The 16,907-nt window shown below is 38.8% G+C and overlaps 1 protein-coding gene across 4 annotated transcripts in view; it reads left to right on the top strand.

The window, feature by feature from the left end:
* The window catches only part of osbpl9 (oxysterol binding protein-like 9), a 66,697-nt gene that overhangs the window by 14,705 nt on the left and 35,085 nt on the right, over window positions 1-16,907 (top strand). For 2 of the 4 annotated variants that reach the window (XM_088927247.1, XM_088927245.1), the window contains exon 4: window positions 9,234-9,310. In XM_088927247.1, coding sequence (XP_088783373.1) covers window positions 9,234-9,310 — 77 coding nt within the window. Of the gene's footprint in view, window positions 1-9,233; window positions 9,311-12,008; window positions 12,285-16,907 lie in introns of those variants that run through there. The other 2 variants (XM_088927249.1, XM_088927248.1) reach the window with 1 other exon arrangement.

Raw genomic sequence — 16,907 nt, 5'->3', positions numbered from 1 at the left:
TGAACTTTTTTATACTGGCTAGCCTTATGTGGCCAACAACTTGTTGGTTTTGAATAAATGAAAGACCATAAGTCCAGGGCCCCTAAAGTGTTTATCCAAAAAAGTCCTTTGCCTGGAATTCATAATGAAGTCTTCAAGGAGCAGAGCAGTGTCTGCTATTGCTGTGCCAGACTTCAAGCAAAACTTCACAGCATCTTTGTATTTCTGTAATGCTCTGACGTCGAAAAAAATATTTCTGTATGTTCTATGTGATCATTAGTGATCCAACCAAATCTGAAAGCTCAAAGATGGTTACAGGAAGCAGTCTGTCTCTACAAACCTCTGAAGACCATTATTAAAACATCCTATCAGAAGCTTCTGATTTTTTTTGCAGGCAAGGCAAATATCACACTTTTGTAGAGATGCAAACAGCATTTTGGTGCACAGCGTAAAGGATTTGTCCTCCTCACCTCTGTCAGCATTGTAGTATTGAATAGATAAAAACGAATGCCAGAAATAAGACAGTTTCTCTTGCAGTAATAAGTTAGTTCATACCTGATTCATACCTGGGGTACTGTTTGATAAAGCTTTGTGTTTAAAATATATCCGAAGAGCATAGGTCATGCCTGCACAGCTTTACTTTAAGTGCCATTCATAATTCATGAAGCCTGTATTTAGCAGAGCAGCTGAGGGCCAGAAAAAAACATCCCTCGCTCAGATAGGACCATACTGTAAAAGAAAATCTTTAATACTCTCCACCTAAAACTAGGCACAAATGGTTTAGGGTCAGTAGATGGCTGCATGGACATCAGTGCTTAGTTGAAATTAGTTTGCCAGGTTCAGTGCTCCAGATTGCTGCAGTTTATGGCACTGAATCCAATCTTTTTATTGTCAAACTGCCTTTCAGAATGCCTATGGACGGATCTGCAATGAATGTTCAGTTCACCACACTGGCAAAAATAAAATTGCACAGCAGTAACCTTAAATTATTCCTTATCAGTTTTAGAAATGAGTACCCTACACAAGAAAAGAGAGGACCGTTTGAAGGGTAATGTTAAGGTAGCCATTGAGTCAGGATTTATTTCTGGAATCAAAATGGGATTATAGGAGGATCCTTCCAGGCTTCAGAAGAGAAAATGGAAATGTGTATTTGAGAACTGGCCTGTGGGTAAAAGGGGAGAGATAGCTCCTGAGGTAAATTGTGTACAGTAGTGTGTCGTGGATAAGAGGAAGGGTATCCAAAGCTCCAGTGCTGTTCACACGGATGGTGGGAAGCAACAATACCACTTGTGGAAAAACACTTTTCACCAGGAGTTTGCAAGGGGTTTGTATGCATGTTAGTGGCTCCAAAAGGTCTTCAGCCCTGATTTAATTGAACTCACAATTACTATTAAATAGATCGTTAATCTAATTGAGAGCTCAGTTAGAAGGAAAAGGGCATGGAAACAACGGTGGGGTTGAGAGGACCAGGATGGGCATGGAAACAACTAGAAAGTGCTATTACCTTTAAAGAAAGAGCCACTTAGAGGGTAACAGTCTGAGTTGAATTCTTCAATTGGTAGATGCTGTGTAAGCAATCATCTTAACGCCTCTTAAAAGAGTATAACTAATCCAAAACATTTCACTAGCATCTGAATGGGCTGAAGTGCGAAATGACTTCTCATCTCAGCAGTTAGTCATAATAAGAAAGAGAATAAATATCTGGAAGGGAGAAGCTGGTGTCAGCTGTGGGGTTTGGAAAAGGTTTCATTTGGAAAAAAAAACTAGTTTGCTTTGATTGTTGGATTGGTGTTCCCCTTTTCAGATATTCAGTATCTGTTTGCTTTTACTGTTTAGTGACTTAGAATTGTTTAGCCACAGAAGTTCAATTTTCTCATTATTTGTTGTCTGTGGCTGTGTTTAGTTTCATTCTTTAATTTTCTGCTTCTAATGGAAGCCATTTATGGACAAAAAACAGCTGCCAAAAAGCACCTTGATTTTTCTCTCTTCCCTTTTCTTCAGAAATAAACTGTACATAAGACAGGATACATGTACAGATGTGGCATGAAGAAGTTAATTATAATGTGGCGCGAATAAGGACTACTGTTGCTGCTATTTTTTTAAAGGCGGGGCCTTAATAAAATTCATGTGACTTTACCCAGCAAAGGTGTGTCCTTTTAAGAAGGTGTAATTCCTTGTACACAGGGAGATTACAACTGCATCTTCCACATGGTCAGGCTATCATCCCCCAAGCCGAACCAGTTAAAGTCAAACTTGTCCTGAAGTCTTCACTTCATGTAACACAGAAGCATTACTGTTTGGTATGCAGAGTATATCTCCTGAATTTTCAGTTGAGAGGTTAAAGGTTTGATTTTGGTGTCAATAAGTAAGTGGGTGTCAAAAATTAATACTGGACAGCCTAATTGTCCTCACAGTAAAGAGGATTAGTTAAAAAGAAGAGCGCTCCCTTGCGCACAGTTCATATGTTTTACTCGTCAGTTGAAAGGTACATATTTACAGCTTGTAAAAGACGAGTTAGTAATTTGACACCAACTCTAGACCAGGGTGGATTAATCTAAATGTAGTCCCTGTAGTAGACCAAAGACTAGGCAAAATCCCCTCTCTATTGCTGCATTCCACAGCAGTCATCCCAGACTGCTTCCTAAAAAACCCAGCCACCACGAATGCCTTGAAAACCCCACTTATACACTGACACCTCTAATTAACCCTGTGAAAACTTGGCTTCTAAACCCTCCCCAGTAATATAATTATCTAATTGACTCCTAGGGAGACTATTTGTAAGTGATTGAGGCCTTTACAGGAGTCTGGTGGCAGGTTGACTGTTATTACAGTCCCCTCAAAGACGAGCCTGCAATATACTTCTCCAGCAGAAATCTGTAAACGTCAATTAAACCATTTACACTGCAGACATGATTGTTAGTGAGAATTGAGACGCATTCTTGTCTTAAATCCATAACTTACAGGAAAGTAGACGGGTTAAAAGAAAACACCAGAGCATAGGAAGTATAAGTTACCCATCCATCTATTTTCTAAGAGCTTTATCCAATACAGGGTCACTGGGGAACTGGAGTTATCCCAGCAAGCAATGGGCACAAATCAGGATACACCCTGGATGGGATGCCAGTCCATCGTGAGGCACACACAGACATAAACACACTCACTAAACACGAGGGCCGTTTTTCCCGGACGCCTGTTCACCTTCCAGCATGTCTTTGGACGGTGTGAGTAAACCAGAGCACCCGGAGGAAACCCATGCGAATACAAGGAGAGCGTCCCAGGTCTGGAATTGAACCTGATTGAACCCAGGGCCGCAGCACAGTGAGGCAACATTGCTAACTACTGTGCCACTGTTCCACCCAAAAGTATAAAGAATGATTACTACTAATTAAAATCACTCTTTATTTGTAAGACTTGTGAAAAACTTGTTTGGTAAGCTGTGTTTCTGTCTGGTTCGAGGCAGTTGAACGAAGTTATTATCATGATTTTGTGGACTGTTTTTGTACTAGTTATAGTTATACTAGATGCACTGACTGATTGTATTAATGTTATATGTAAGTGGCATTTGCTTCCAGTATTTTATAATGTTAATTAGAAACTGCTAATGTATTCTTATTGTATAATTCAATATTTGCTATATTGAGAAAAACATGCTCTTCACTGTTTTATAAAAACTAAAAATAAATTTGCTGAAGTGACTAATGATACTATTGAAATAACCTTTCTAACACAACCAAAAATATGTACTTTTAGAAAATTACTGAAAACTCCACTTACTCTAGAGTCCAGGGATAGTAAGGTGGCTGAAAATCCTTTGCTTTGAAACTTCCAGTGAATTAAGGAAGAAAATCAGTTGCTTCTAAAGCCCTTATTGCATGAGTTTTTAAGGGACAGCATTCTTCAACACTGAAACAGTAACACTCGGGGCTAGTGCAAATTATTCAACTGAGGGTAGATGACTTTTAAAAGGGATTATTACAAAGGAAAACATTGAGAGTAAAACTGTTCTGTACTACAACCAAGAAGAAGTGCTAATGTAATAAAAAGCTCAGTTCTGTAACATTGCTGTTTAGTGTTATTACTTTATAGCTAAGGTGTGGTTTTAGTTTAATGAGGATTCCTGGAGACATGATGCAGCAGAGCCAGATTTTGTTTCCTGAAGTTTATCTCTTCATTTTTAAATATTTATAAATGCATGTGATTTGAATTTCCTGATTCTGTGTGATGGATATCTTAACAAACAGATCTACCCCCCTCTGTCAGTGGCACCTGAAAGTATGCAAATATAAATATGCATTATGATACAAATAAAGAGTGATTTTAATTACTAATTATCAGTAAGACTTGTAAAAAACATGTTTGGTAAGCTGTCATTTTGTCTGGTTTTAAGCAGTTATACTAGATGCACCAACTGAATGTGCATTATGGGATTCACAGATAAATTTTAAAGTGCCTTGAGATAATGCGTAATGGAAAAATATAAAGATGATGATGATGATTATTAAGATTGAGTCAAATTTCAACCTGTCTGGCAAATCACAAACCTGCTATCTGACAGTTGCAAACATACTGCCTGTGAAAGTGGATATTCACTGGGCAGACACAAGCACTTCTAGCAAACTGAAAGTCATCTTCCTCAACGAGACAAATATACCATCTCATGACGGTACCTTTTGTCATAACAGGTATTTCAAGTAATCTCCAGCGATGCACACGTGGATTTATGTTTAGATAACTTCCACAGTACTAAGAATAGTGCTGTTTCATACCTCAGATATTATGAAAACGCAATAATCAACATTTATACCACTGGGTATAGAGTGCCGGAATCCACAAAAGAAACAGCGAGTGAAATTAGATTGGGATACAGTAAACCTTCGGTATAACGTACTAATAGGGAGGAAGATGTCAAGATGAATGACATTTTTGCATTTTGCTGAGATTTCTAACATATTTAACAATTAACAATATAACATATTTAACAATTCTTATACTTTCATTTTTTATTTTACTCAAGTTTTACAAATTAATTGAACCTGTGCTCAAGGCTTGATACAGCTTTTATCGGGCAACAGGCTTGGTTATTTTGTCTGCTACTATGGGGAAAATCCAGTATATCTGATTTTTAAGACAAAATTCCCCTTTGGACATTTTTTTCATAAAATCCTAAGTCCCTTAAACTGAGGGTTTACTGTGTATGTAATGGTCGCAGACTTTAATTTTAAGAATGCAATCTGGTGTTTTGCTTGAACCATTCTCAGTCCAGTGTAATTCAGTCCTGATGAAGGGAGTAAAAGCTTTCTTAGTACTTAGAAGCTCTTTTTTCTCAGACTCGGGAGAATGCAGTTTTTGTGCTTTAATGACTAGAGTGCTGAGAACAGACCAGATAACATGATTTACCTTCTGTGAATAGGGAAACATTAAACTGTAATTGAATTTTCTGATTACTCTCCTACTTTTAAATAGAAGGTGCATGCCATCCATCCTTATTGGTGAGGGAAAAAAGGACCTGTTACTCCTGATTTCTAAACTCTCCTTCCCTGCAAGGGCATTACACATCATAACTGCTTCTGGACTGAGTAGACCGGGAAGCCTAGAGTTGACAGAGTTTGGTTTCCTGTCAATCTTAAAAGTCTCGAGTGCTAGTTACTCCAATAATAGCACAAAGCAGATCCACTCACCGCCCCTATTTGCAAGATAGCTCTGAAGCCTTCCATTGAAAAGGTCTGATTGTAAGAGGCGCAGTCTAGTCTGATTATTTGACTTAATATTTGAGTGAATGATTAGTACTGTGTTATAACTGGTGTCGATTGAATGTAACGCAGACAGACGTACTTTGTGAAGTTTAGACAAGTCACCTGCACATTGCTTTTCCCCACCACAAGTTGCTAAAGTCTGGGTGTCTTCTCAGGCAGATCTTTGATTTAACCTTGGATTGTATGACATAGAGAACTCCAGACCCAGGGAGAGTCATGAATTCAGATCTCATTTTTCAAAAGTGCGCCAACTTCAATCCACCCATGTTTCATTCAGATTCAGGTTGTCATTATAGATTAGAATTTGTTCCAAATTGACTGTTCAATAAAAGAGAAAAACAACTTTCTCTTTCTTTCAGTTCCCTTTGCAGCACATGACATATCAGAAATGTTTAGTGATTAGGGAACATCAGACCTGGATGTTTTATACACTATTTTTAACTGAGTCACTCTGTCCTCTCCCTTTGCAGTTTTAAAATGTTCTTTCAGGATGTAATTGTTGAGCTATATGGCTTTCTCTTGCTGGAAGTAGTTTTGCATGATCTATAGGGGCACTTAATGCCTTGAAAGCTTTGCGCTTTTGCTGAGCTTTGACCTATCCATCATTCTGGGTTCAGCTGTATTTTGCATTTTAAGCAGCTCGTTCTTCCTCTGGGTTAAATATTAATGGGCGCCAATGCAGTTCTTTGCTTGGCGCAATGAGGTGCACTATATATTTTGTTGCCTGGCCTGATTGTTTCAGCCTTTTCCCCCCTCTCTTTCAGCTTTGAGAAGCGCTGCAGGTGGGCTTGTTTAGAGTGCAGTCAGCGTATTAATGTGCCTGAAAGAATTAACATGCAAAGATCGTGTCGTGTGGAAAGAAACGCATGGTTTTTCGGTACAGCAAAAAATGACATCATAATATATGTTAGGAGTGGTGTACTTTGTTAGCGCCTTAGCTTTTCTTTCAGTGTCAGTGGAAGACATTTACATGGAAGATGTTTAAAAATGTAATGCTTCCATTTGTGAAAAATACAAAAAGCCAACATCTAAAAATGTTAATAAATTTTTATCTTAGACATTCCAGCTTGTCAGTAAAAGATCAGTAATTTTATTTCTGGGCTGTGATTTTTAATTACAGTGGTATGAGTTAATAACACAGGAGCAGTTTGTTCATACTACACACTACTGTACTAGATTATTCTGCAGAAGGAATTAATGCTCAGATGTTGTAAAATATTTAAAGTAACCTTTACCATAACCCTTCTACATCCATTTATTTACCCTGGTTTTATTTGCCTTGCTCAGGCTTCACAGCAGCCTTGCGTGTAAGACTGACAAGCTGTCTGCTCAGCTCTTGCAACAGGTTTGTGTGTGGTGTTTCTGCTGATACACAGCTCTGGGTTTTACAACAGAAGCTTCCAGCAAGCAGCCCAGCTGTGTCTCAGCATGAGCAGGGAGGCTATGCAGAGCTGTGCTGGTCTGTGTGGCGTTTGTGTACAGTATGTGTTGGAGTGGTGGTGGGTGTTCCAGGGGGAGGATGATGACGATTATGTAGAAAAGGAGGTCTGGCAACAGCGGATTCCAGAAAAATCCCCATGACTCAGGATTTCCATTTAAAGGAAATGCTGGAGCTCAATGAGGGATGCTTATGAGCAGAACGTCACATCTGAAAATTGAAGAGTCGAATTTGAAACTTTGGAATGGAAACACCAACATGTTTTAGCTCTCAAGGCACACAGGAGGACATTCCTGACACCAAGGAACCCAATTATTTACTAAACTGATCAAAACTCACGTGTCTTTTGTAACTGATAATTCAAGAGCGACCTATGAAACATGCTGGATTGTAGCTGTCCAGGATAGGGGTTGACCCTCCCGAACTAGAATATTCATAATTTTTAACAGATCCTGGAAGATCGCGTATTGTTGGAGAATAATAATCAAACAACAGAAGGAACATACCATCAGTTTTCTAATTCCCATATCAGGTAGTCGTATATGGATATTCTGTTAGGCATGTAAAATGATGACTGTCTTTCTGCTGAAACTCATCTTGATTAAACAAAGACAGATTATTTAGCCTATCTATTGTAGGTGCAAAGATCTCATTAGTTGTTTTTTTGAAAGAACAAGTAAAGGTTTCTTCGAAGAAGGCTCAACAGCCGAAACATGTTTTTTTTTCTTCTCTTTTCAGCGCGGAATAAATCTTTACTTGTTCCTTTGCAGCCTACACATGCTGACGCAGCTGCCTACTTGAACTTTTTTGAAAGAATTCAGGATACTGGCTTTAACGACCTGACTGGGCAGCTGATTCCACATTCCCTCAATTGTTTGTGTAAAGAAGCGCTTCCCGTTCTCATTTTTAAATGCTTTTCCCTTTACCAACCTGTTGTCCCCTCTTGGTTTGTCTATCACTGTTGATCCTGAAGAAGTCTCCTCTGTCAACTTTGGCAATACCTTGGGCGATTTTGAAAACTCGAATCAAGAAAGAAGAATCGTGTCCTTCTGTATTCAAAACTAAAAAGGTTTTGTTCTTTTAGCCTGTCAGTGTAAGGAATCCCTTTACATTTGGGAATGTAGCCGATTGCTCTCCTCTGGAAGAGAAATTCTGTTAATTGATATTTCTCGAACAGATATATATATTTTTATAGCATAATTACAAAAAAAGGCTCAGTATTCTAAATGAGATTATTATTATCTTATTAATGCATTGTACAACTTTAGTAGTACGTTTTTGCACTTTTCCATATTAAATGTCTACCAAGTGTTTGGTAGTTTGGACTACTTTTTTCTTGAACTTCTGTACTTCAAGCTGGAGTTGATCATTGAGTGTTTCAGAACAGATTTGTCTTTCAATCTGCTAGGCAAATAAGGACCATCCATCTCATCACTAAACCTGGGGACTGCTCAGGGATCCCTAGCGATAAACGTTTTTGAACGGGATGAGAGAAATCCAGGGATTATTACAGCCAAAACAATTTACTTTCAAAGAAAGATATAGCCAATAATGAAAGGTCATTTAAAGCCACTGTAAGGACGTTCGGGTACACAAAACCAAGATTCGCAGGACTACAGAAGACCCAGTATGCCTTAATTAGTGTGTCAAAATGAGATCAGTGTTACTGGCATGTGATAGATTCCTCTTCACACACAAGCTCTTCACCACCCCCAACTCTCACCCAATCATTTTAATGTGTAGTGACATTTTTAATCAGGTGCGTAGCCGTAGGATTCACTGGTCATAGCACAGTTTTGCTTCCTGTGACACAAATACAAATGTGCAGAAGTGGTGAAACAAAGTGCTGTGAAAGAACATACTAGTTCTAGTGTAACCCCCGTTTACAAAACACCAGTTTTGGCCACTGCACTGTGAAAAAGGATATTGCAAATAAGCTGTAACCAGTTGAGTAAGATGTTCTGAATGGGCTTCTCTAATTCGTTCTTTAAACTAGACAGTGTATTTTTTCCTATATGGCTTCTGATCTGGCTGGGGTGTGTTTGTTTTCTCTTTCTTTCTAGCCCGTGATGCAGACGAGAGGGAAAAGTGGATTCATGCCTTAGAGGGCACTATCCTGCGGCACACGCTCCAACTGAGGGTAAAGAATTTCGTCTCCTACCTTCCAGGCTTAATCTCTTTATAGTGCTGCTTTTAATGGATTTTACAGTGCATTACCTGTTTTGCACACAAGTGGAAATGAAGAGGAAAGGCATTTAAGGCTGAGAACCGAAGTTTTTCCATCTAGGTTTAGGAGCCTAAAATGTGATATCTGGATGTGTTCTTAAGATGGAGTTAAGTTACTTCAGGAAATGTATAATGAAATCCTCAGATCAGTTAGCTACTAGCAGCTAAACAAGGAAGATGATCCCACTGTCCTCTTCATATTCTTTATGTTTGTAGAATTTGGTTACTCTTGCTCATATGTTAATTTGTGTAATGCTGGGAAAGCATATGTGTTTGTGCAGTTTTTCAGGAAGGGAGAAAACAAAACTCTGTGAAATGCATGTCTTGTTTAACACAGGAGGAAAGCAAAAAAGAAAATGACACCCAGTTTTAAAATCTGATGGTCCCGAGTTGTTTATTTAAATAAAGAAAACAAGCATATTGCTATAAAGGATCGCATTTTATGTTTTAGTATTTTACCATTAGGGAAGGGTAGTAAATGTAAGCAGAAAGTGTTTTATGAGTGTGGTCTGTGGAGTGTGCCAATTCACTCTGTACCATTTTTCTTGCTTAGGGTCTCTATGATGGCTTGGTTAAACTGCCCTAAGCACCTGGGTTGTAAAATAGCTGACTGGGTACCTCCACTCACAGACAAAATATATTTTTTTAATTATTTCAAAAATGCTTAATGACATTACCAATTACTATCTCCTTAAATTCTGTAGGGATTTTTTGCCCTTAGTATACAACCTTCATGTAGAAAAGTCGCTTTTCCATAGCTCATTCTGGCTGAGCTGTAAAGCCGAATTTAATCTACAGCGTGCTTCACTTATTGCTTAATTGGTGTGATACATTCAACATCATCTCTCCCTCAGGTCCTAAACCTTTACTGTATGTGATATTAATATCATAGCATGAAGAAAATGTAAAAAGACAAAATAAAATCCGATACCAAGAAAGGTCATAGTATAAAAATATAGCATGATTTAAAAATAGATTTGAGGTCTTGGGAGGATTCATTGCATTGTTGTGGGGACAAGCATCAGAAGGCCTAATGATCCATTAAGTGTCTTTAAACTACGTAAGGAACCAGAATTGGCAGACTGTAAATCAGAAGATAAAGTCTGGCAGCAGAACAAGTCTTTGAGATTGATGGAGCTAGACCGCTTAGTTTCTGACAAAAGCGAGATCTCTCCCATAATTCACGGGTTCCCAATGCTGAGGTGACAAGACAGGGAAGCAAGCAAGTAGGTGTATTAAAAGCTAAAAAGTTTTTTTACTTTGGAATCTCATAATGTCAACATCTGAAAGTTCCTGTTTTTCAGAAGGCTTTCAGGATTTCTGCTCTTGAAAACCTTCCGAGAAAGAACTGATTGATTTGTTTTCAGGGTAGCTAAGCATTTGAATCTAATCAATTATCAAGACAAGATCATTCATAGACGAGGTTAAACAGCTGACAAAGAAAGACAGTAGAAAAGGTAAATGTTAAAGGCACAGAAATGCAGTATCACTGCCCAACTAAACTGCATTTTGCTTGTTACTTTTAATCCCCAATTTTCATAGAGAACTGTTTTGTTCTTAAGTGCCACAGAAATTGTTTTCCGTACAGTTTCCTTCCTATCTGCATTACAAAACAACTCGTGTAAGAAAGATTTGCAGATTAGGAGTGTACCATAAATGCCTCTTTCAGATATGGTTTTGGATCATTTAGTATTTGGTGCCCTCTCATTAATTTTGTAATGCTTAGGTCTCAGAATCATAGAGGAAAGTCTGTGGTTTTAAGAAATGTTCCTTCAGCATAGAAATGGCAGTTTCACATTCTGTCAAAAATTTGTTGGACAATTATTTTTAAGATATTTCTTACATTATGTTATTTTCATATCTCTATGTATCTCACATATCTTTATGTCAGAGCACATTTCCAAGAGACGATAAAGATTATATAGGTAAAGAGAAATATAATCCAGCCAGGTTAGGAGTTTTCAGCTGCTATATTATGTACCTTAAAGATAAATCTGATTGTTTTCTTTTTGTTAGTATTGAATTTGCTTGTGCCAAATAGCTCTAAACACTCTTTTAGCAAGTTTAATTAGTGGAAATATTTTGTTACAAATGTGCCTCTCTTTCTTTCTTGGAAATTGCACAGAGCTGAGTAGTGTGAGAAGTTTAAAAGGGGTTACTGTAAACTTCATCTTATTATGAACATTTTCATTCTGCGCTGAGTCACTGTGTGCAGACGGAACAGCCCAGCCCCTTGTTTGTCTCATAGGAAGACAGGGTGAGGAGTTCATCACAGAATATTGAGAATAGAAGGAAGTGAGTCAGAATATGAGTGAGTTGTTTAATGATTTGCTAACAAGAAGGCATTTGATGATGGCACACTGATTCCTTTTAACTGTGCGATTACATTCCTTACTTGATTATGCATAAGGTCTTTTTGCACTGATCTGCTTGCTTATTCTGTTGCATGTATAAGCAAGCCCTCTTTCTCTGTCTCTCTTACATTCTGCACAACTGTGAGTACATGTATCTATCAGAAAATCCACTACATGAGGTGGGGAAAGCATGTGACCAAAAGCAAATCAGAGCAGAGCTTGCTTTAGCTGTTACTCATCTGTCTGGCCTCCTTATCCAATGAGAGCAGTTGTTGATGTGTGTCACTTTCTGAGGGCAATGCTGTTCTTTTTTTAAGGAAGTGTCCGCTTCTTCTCGGGCAGGGTCCTGGATTACAGTTTTCTGTGTGTGGATTTTTCTTTAAATTTCTCTGTATACAGATTGCAAATGATTGGATTAGTCGTAATCTGTCGAGAAAGGAGAAATTGTGCTTTGCAGTTGGGACAGAAGGGAAACACGATTCTAATCAGGCCTGCAATGCCTGCTGAGGCATGTCACTGAAAGATTTGTGTGTTGTAAGTACTATATTACTGGAAATATTAAAGAGACAGGGCTGTCGTTGTGGTGTGTGTGGGGACCAATGTAGGAAGCAGGGGTAATACTGAAGTTATTAGATTTTATTTAGACTGGGGTAGCAGGGAGAGCTACAACTGCTGTAAGGGACAGGCTTTATAGAACAGATTGGGACATTTGCTGAAGCTGCATGCTTGTATGTTGTGGGTTTATCAGCTGTTTTGCTGAGGCGGAAATATTGCATGTAGAGGGAAAATGCCTGTATTAAAACAGGTCAAGGGCCTAGAATTGGTTCTGGTACTTAAACTCTTCCGCCATTTTCAAGGCTGTGTTAGTTGGGGTTAGTGTAATATGTTGGGTGGGGGGGTTTAGAGTACTTTAATTAAAACCAGTACATCTGCCGAGTAGCGTCTCAGGTTTCCTGCCATGTCTCCAGTTTATCTTCTTTCTCTATTTTATTGCAAAATCATTTTTTAGACAATGCGAGAGGCTGTTATTGTCTTTTTATGAAAAGGGTTTTTCAGATACCTGATTTCTCATACCTAATGCGCGTGTGTGTATAAGCATATAACAGAAGATATGAAATAAGAGAACTATGCAGTATGGGAACAGGAGTCAGTTTTTAACGTGTCATGTTCAAACCGATGTCCTAGCTTTCTTCAAGAAATGGGTAAGGTGTTCAAAACAGTCATCTCATGATAAATGGGTTAAATGGACCGAATGGCCTCCTCTCACTTGTAACTTTTCTTATATTCTTATTTTCTAATGGCTTGCCGTTGAGCAGCCCTGAACAATCCTGCTAAAGGCAGTGGATGAATGATCACTTGATTCTTTTACTAAAGTCTGAAGGAAGTCAATATTCCCCAGCTGCAGCTGGAGGAGTGCCTTCAGCTTTGTGACATCCTGTTCAGGGCTTTGTTTGCTGGTTTAGTTTGTAAAATAATCATTGTAAAATATTTAGAAATAAGTTTGAGAAAAGAAAAAACTCATACCCTGCAGTATACAAAATTCTCATTCTGTAGATTGGTAGGAAAGCTGAAGGTTCTACCAGAGACCTTCATCAGTGCTTCTTTTTTCTCTGTTAAGATTTTTTGCTTTGCTTTGTAAACTGTAAATGGCACACATTGTGGTGGTTTTGTAAGTCTTGAAAAAGTCTATGGTCTTGAATGCCATCCATTGCCAGCTTTCAATTAATAACTTAGAAAGCATTTGCTGTTGTTAAAAAGGGTTTTATTTTTTCTGTGTTTATAATTTAAAAGCATGCACACATCCCTGCTATTACAGCAAATGACTTAAATAGCTCAGGTTAAGAAGGAAGCTTAATTGTGTTGGTTAGGAGAAAAGCACACTGTAGTGGAAGATTACACGTATATTGGATGGGACATCGGCGTAGGTTTAGCATTACTGCCTTGCAGTAGCTGGGGCCTAGTCTGTCTGTCTGTCTGTCTGTCTGTCTGTCTGTCTGTCTGTCTGTCTGTCTGTCTGTCTGTCTGTCTGTCTGTCTGTCTGTCTGTCTGTCTGTCGTCCTGCAATGGATGGGTGTCCCGGTTGCACCCTGCCTTGTGCCTGTGGCCACCAGGACCCTGAGATTGGACTAAGCAGCTAAAATGGATGGATTAATAAATTTGCACAGACTGGAAGAAAAAGACAGAGTAGGGACTTCCCTTTTTCCAAAGTGGGTAGGCATGACCTGTGGCGCTAATTTTATAATAGACAATTTCGGAATCGTGCATCTCAGTCATTCTGGCATGGAAATGGAAAATCAAAGTTAATGGTATGGCAAATCAACATATAAAAGACCTCTTAGGAAGCAGAAGTTTTATGCATAAGCGCTAATTATAGCACTTAGTTTTCTTGAAAACAAACTTCAGAACCTCTTTTTTTCAGCACTGTGCTATAGTCGTTGGCATGTGGGGAAGTTTTCCAAAAACTCAGAAACAAGAAATAATGTGAAATACCGTTTCCTGTTTTAACTGTTAGGCTCTGTTCTGTAATTAGAGGTCGTCTTGCTGAAAAGTGAGCTTGAAAATTATAAAGAATGAGCTTGAAAATTATAATTAACCATTTCAGATGTTTTCGTCACAACCTTCCTTCAGTTGCACTGTACAGAGCCCGCTTAACTTAATTCTTTTTCATTTCAGAATGAGTGAGGTCTGTCGTTTTGGTATTGTTATCATTGGGCATAAGAACATTAGAAATGTTCACAAATGAGAGCAGGTCATTTGGCCCATCTGGCCCGTTTGGTAGTTAATGCCTAATTGATCTGGGGATCTGATCCAGCTGTTTTGTGAGGGAGGCCAAGGTATCAGCTTCAACCACATGGCTGTGTAGCTTGTTCCAGACTTCCACAGTTCCCATAGTGTCCCCACTTCTGCACGTTGTTTAGAATGCTAAGTTACATTGGAATGGCAGTTAAGGTTTTTGTGTAAATTCTGTGATGTTTCTTGCTTTCAGCTTTCAGAGAACCTGATTTAGATTATTTTGTCTGAAGTCATTTGTGTGTTTGTTAGTAGCTATTCAGGCAATGCACTAGAGCTGTATTGTTTGTTACAGCTGAAAGTTATTAACTCAAGCCTTGTGCAAAAGACCTTTGATAACACAGAGTTGTACAGGGATAGGAAATGTATATTATCTGCTTATACAATTCACAGATGGTGAAAGAATAGTCTCTAAAATATGTGTGCTGTTTTTATTAAAAACATTTGAAAAGACACAGTTGGAGCTCTCCCAGGTAACCTTCATGGCAGGAAATCAATTTTGCCAGTTTTCCCAGTAAACTAGAACTGCATTTATCTACAGACACTATATAGTCAGAGGTTTTGTGGTTTTCTGGCTATGTACTGTACATTTATTTCTTTATGTTTTCCGTTGTCAGCCTGATCTTAAAAACTTGTCAGTGCAGGTGGAATTGCACCTTTCTACAAATTGCTCAAGTGGGAATAATTATTGGGGGAAAAAGCACTTGGAAAGTGGAAAAGCTTTAGAAGATTTGGAATCTTTGCTAGATTTCCTGTTTGATACCCAAAGAGGAAAATCCGTAAAGGTCTGCATCCTGATAGTATTCAAATTTTATTCCTGCCTTTGGTTTAGTCCAATATATATTGTATTGAACATCTTATAAATGTTTAGGATTGAGTACTTAGGGAAGCTGGTGTTGACCACCTAATAACCTTTTAAGTGGTCCTCTGAAAGTTTCACTGTAGTGGCAGCTGATAGACTTTTTTATCTTGTGCAATTTGGGTCTTTGTAGTGTGTTGCCAGCTGGCACAGTGATGCAGTAGCTAACATTGCTGCCTCGCATCACTGGGGCCCTGTTTCCGTTCTGGACCCGAGGCGCTATCTGCTTGGGTTTTTTATATTTTTGTCCATTCTCGCCAGGTGCTCCAGTTTCTTCCCGCAGTCCAGGGGTTGGACTAATTGGTTTCTGTTGAAATTGCCTCTTATGTTCTGTGTGTGTGCCTGTATCAGTGTGTGACCTGCGATGGACTGGTGTAAGCCCATTGCTTGCTAGGACAGGCTCCCACTCCACCCCATCCTGAATTGGATGAAGCCGTTAGAAGATGGATGAATGAATAGTCTATTTCTACATTTAATACATGAAATCCCCAAAGCATCTGTTGTTTGTGCTGCCAGACAGTACTGGAATACTTTCTGGGGGCACAATATCAGCCATCAAGTCAATTTATCAGGCTTTATTCCCCGCACTGTTAAACTAGACAGACTGTCACCTTTTCTCTTCATGAGAAAATTGTCCTGCACCAATAGCATAAATATTAGCCTTCTGCATCAGTGTCAAAGCTACCAGATGCAGTTGTATCTGTGCTTCCACCTTTTTGTGGCAGTGATTTCGTTGCAGTGGTATTGTGTTGAAGCTCTTTATAGTTTAGGGTTTTGTTCTTTCTTTAAGCTTCCTATGGTGCAGCTCTGGACTGCAGTCATGTTCACCCCGCCTCAGCTGTGAGCATGTAGTCAGACACCTCAACAGTTGCCAGTTGGATATTGAAGGATTGCTGGGAAAACCATATAGACGGTGGCTGTGTTCTGTTTGACAGAGTAATTGGCTGCCTGCAGCCCTTCTCACAGCTGGGCAGTGCAGCCAGCAGACATGACATTTAGGCCTGATTCCTGAGGCACATGAACTCACAGGGCTGAATATTCATTATCTATGTTGTTGTAATGCAGTAGTTCTTAACTTATAGATAAAAAGGTCATTAAATGCATATTCAAGGGAGGCTGTATTTGCCATTGCCAAATTCTGAGAGTTGATAATTCTTTGATAGAACTTTTACTTAGGTGAAAGAAATGTTATCATTGTGTTATCATAAGGGAGCCACACGAAGTTACCACATGCTGTTTTTAAGTCTGTGGCCCAGTTAGATGTCAGTCTAGCATTATCTACCAATCCTAGAGTGGTGGAGAACTTTAGACTTTGGCTGTGCAACACAGACCTAAGGCATTCATATCCATTACAGCAACTTTGCTGTGCATTTTTTTCTTTTTTTTCTGACTCTTGCCAGGATGAAAATTGAGCTTCAGTAGTTATTCTCTTATTGTGTTACTATCTTGGACAAGGAGGTTTACAATTTAATGCCTGACCATCATTCCATTTAAAAGTGTGCTAGTTC

This window comes from Atractosteus spatula, chromosome 11 (genome assembly GCF_055471065.1).
Source record: "Atractosteus spatula isolate fAtrSpa1 chromosome 11, fAtrSpa1.hap1, whole genome shotgun sequence".
NCBI lineage: Eukaryota > Metazoa > Chordata > Actinopteri > Semionotiformes > Lepisosteidae > Atractosteus > Atractosteus spatula.
The sequence above is the reverse complement of the archived record's forward strand: the minus strand, read 5'-3'. Positions and strand labels throughout refer to the sequence as shown.